This window comes from Embiotoca jacksoni, unplaced genomic scaffold (genome assembly GCF_022577435.1).
Source record: "Embiotoca jacksoni isolate LCO1_2020_lvr unplaced genomic scaffold, fEmbJac1.0.p SCAF_70, whole genome shotgun sequence".
Taxonomy (NCBI): domain Eukaryota; kingdom Metazoa; phylum Chordata; class Actinopteri; family Embiotocidae; genus Embiotoca; species Embiotoca jacksoni.
In genome coordinates, this window is record NW_027185426.1 from 698054 (window position 1) to 700553 (window position 2500).

At 51.6% G+C, this 2500-nt stretch overlaps 1 protein-coding gene across 5 annotated transcripts in view; it reads left to right on the plus strand.

The window, feature by feature from the left end:
• The window catches only part of LOC138215211 (echinoderm microtubule-associated protein-like 6), a 50993-nt gene that overhangs the window by 26631 nt on the left and 21862 nt on the right, over positions 1 to 2500 (plus strand). For all 5 annotated transcript variants that reach the window (XM_069177245.1, XM_069177246.1, XM_069177249.1 and 2 more), the window contains exons 9-14: positions 321 to 458; positions 552 to 693; positions 774 to 888; positions 1674 to 1886; positions 1970 to 2137; positions 2445 to 2500. The exon at positions 2445 to 2500 is cut by the window's right edge and continues 51 nt beyond it. In XM_069177245.1, coding sequence (XP_069033346.1) covers positions 321 to 458; positions 552 to 693; positions 774 to 888; positions 1674 to 1886; positions 1970 to 2137; positions 2445 to 2500 — 832 coding nt within the window. The remainder of the gene's footprint in view (positions 1 to 320; positions 459 to 551; positions 694 to 773; positions 889 to 1673; positions 1887 to 1969; positions 2138 to 2444) is intronic.

A 2500-nucleotide genomic window follows, 5' to 3' on the forward strand; every position in this document is an offset into this window, starting at 1 on the left:
TAGACAAGGCTCGTTTAATAGGTTTAGAGACAGTTGAACGCAGCACGGTGAACATGATGAACACGGAGCAGCAGGAAGCAACAGCCGTCATGAGGAAGTATTCAGAGTCCTCTCTTCATCATCATCATCATCATGGTGATGTCACCAAACTGGAGCAGAGAAACAAGAAGTGAAACAACTGGAACTGGAGCTCAGTGTTGACAGTCTGACTCTGGGGGACGAATTCACGGTGACACAAAGGAAACCCAGCTGGTGTCTCCTGACCCGACGCTCCTTCCAGATGACCTGGTCTGAGCTCGTTGTCCCTCTGTGTGCGTCAGGTTGTGGAGTCTGGCGGATCACGCCCTCGTCGCCCGCTGCAACATGGAGGAGGCGGTGCGCAGCGTGGCGTTCGGCGTGGACGGATCCCAGCTGGCTCTGGGCATGAAGGACGGATCCTTCACCGTGCTGAGAGTCAGGTGACACCAAACGCTTCGTAGACCGAGCAGAACCTTTTTAAGTTGCTTCGTTTGTAACGTGGCGCTGAAGGCAGGTTTGTGTGTCCGTCTCAGAGACATGACGGAGGTCGTCCACATCAAGGACCGGAAGGAGGTGATCCACGAGATGAAGTTCTCTCCGGACGGAGCGTACCTCGCCGTCGGCTCCAACGACGGGCTGGTGGACGTCTACGCCGTCGCCCAGAGATACAAGAAGGTAGGGACGGAGGCAGCGGCGGTAAAACTGAATGTCAGAGTCTTTGTCATGGTTTGTTTTTCCTGTCTGACGGCCTTCAGGTGGGAGAATGCTGTAAATCCTCCAGTTTCATCACCCACCTGGACTGGACTGTGGACAGTAAGATCCTGCAGACCAACGACGGAGCCGGAGAACGACTCTTCTACCGGATGCCCTGTGAGTCCGTCGCATCTCCAACCTCACGCTCGTCAAATATCAACGAGTATAAGTACCACAATCAGGAGACATTTCTGAGTCACAGCGCAGTGATCTGCATCGCTGCCTCCATTTTTAAATGAGAATAAAGCACCAATATTTGGAGATGTTGACAGAAGTAAGCTCTATTTTTAGAAAGATAAACAAGGACTTTTACAGGAAACTTGTAGCCTCGAAGGTGTTTATTTTAATACTCCGTCATGATGCTCTGGTGCTCATTTTGCACTCTCCTTCTTCGTTGTAGAGATTCAGGGGGAAACGCAGAAATCCGACGTTTCACTTCCTGTTTTTGAAATCTCAATTAGAGACGGTGACTTTAGTAAAAGTCTCGCTGGGAATCGAACCAGAGACTCACTGCTGACGGTGTTTTTTTCACCCGTGTGGTGACTGTTCAACACGTCTCCTGTGGGTCAAACTCATGCATGTATTCATGGGGCGGATGTTTTCCCTCGGTGCACCTGTCAGAGGAAACACACCTCACAACCATGGTCCGAAATAAAGTACCAAATAAATCATAAAAAAATACCTCAAAACAGAAAACCAAGAGAAACCCGGTCGGCTTCGTCTCCACGGTGGAAGATTAAGATCGGCACCGTCCCCACATCTTCCCTCCGCTGTTATACAAGTGATTAGGAGCGATAAAGATCTGCAGAGCGGCGATTCGTTATCCTGAACATCAGCGGGGAGATGAGCTGGTGGGGGCGGGGGGGGGGGATTTATCCTTTAATGTTCTTCCTCTCTTGCAGTGGGGAAGCCGGTGGTCAGTAAGGAGGAGGTCAAAGGTCAGCACTGGGCCTCCTGGAGCGGCGTCCTGGGCTCGGAGGTCAGCGGCATCTGGCCCAAATACTCCGACCTGACCGAGATCAACGCCGTGGACGCCAACCACGCCGCCGCCGTGCTCGTCACCGGCGACGACCTCGGCCTCGTGAAGCTCTACCGCTTCCCCTGTCTGCGCAAAGGTCCTCCTGCTCTCCACGCCTTGTTTTTGGTTTTTTTACTTTCCCTTCTTGTTTAACGTGACTCATTTAGTTTTTTCTCCAAGGAGCCAAATTCAAGAAGTACATCGGTCACTCGGCACACGTCACCAACGTCCGCTGGTCGCACGACCTGCAGTGGGTCCTGACCACCGGGGGCGCCGACCACGCCGTCTTCCAGTGGAGGTTCCTGCAAGAGACCGTCATGAACGGAGGGCTGGACGTCAACATACAAGGTAGTAGTAGTAGTAGTAGTAGTAGTAGTATCAGTAGTAGTAGTAGTTAGATAGTAGTAGTAGTAGTTAGATAGTAGTAGTTACATAGTAGTAGTAGTTAGATAATAATAGTAGTAGTTAGATAGTAGTATTAGTTAGATAGTAGTACTACAGTGAGTTCAGGAGGTCAGCAGGGTGATCCGTGTCACATGTCGGTCCGAGTCCAGAACCCTGTGGAGCTCCACCACTAACTTCACTACTTCCTGTCTGTTGTCTGAAGTCTGTGTTGGGATGTTTGAGGTGAACCGACTCGTCCTGTCGTCCTCAGACAGCCACGGCGACTCCAACAGCGAGGAGTCGGACAGCGACGTGTCCGACGTCCCG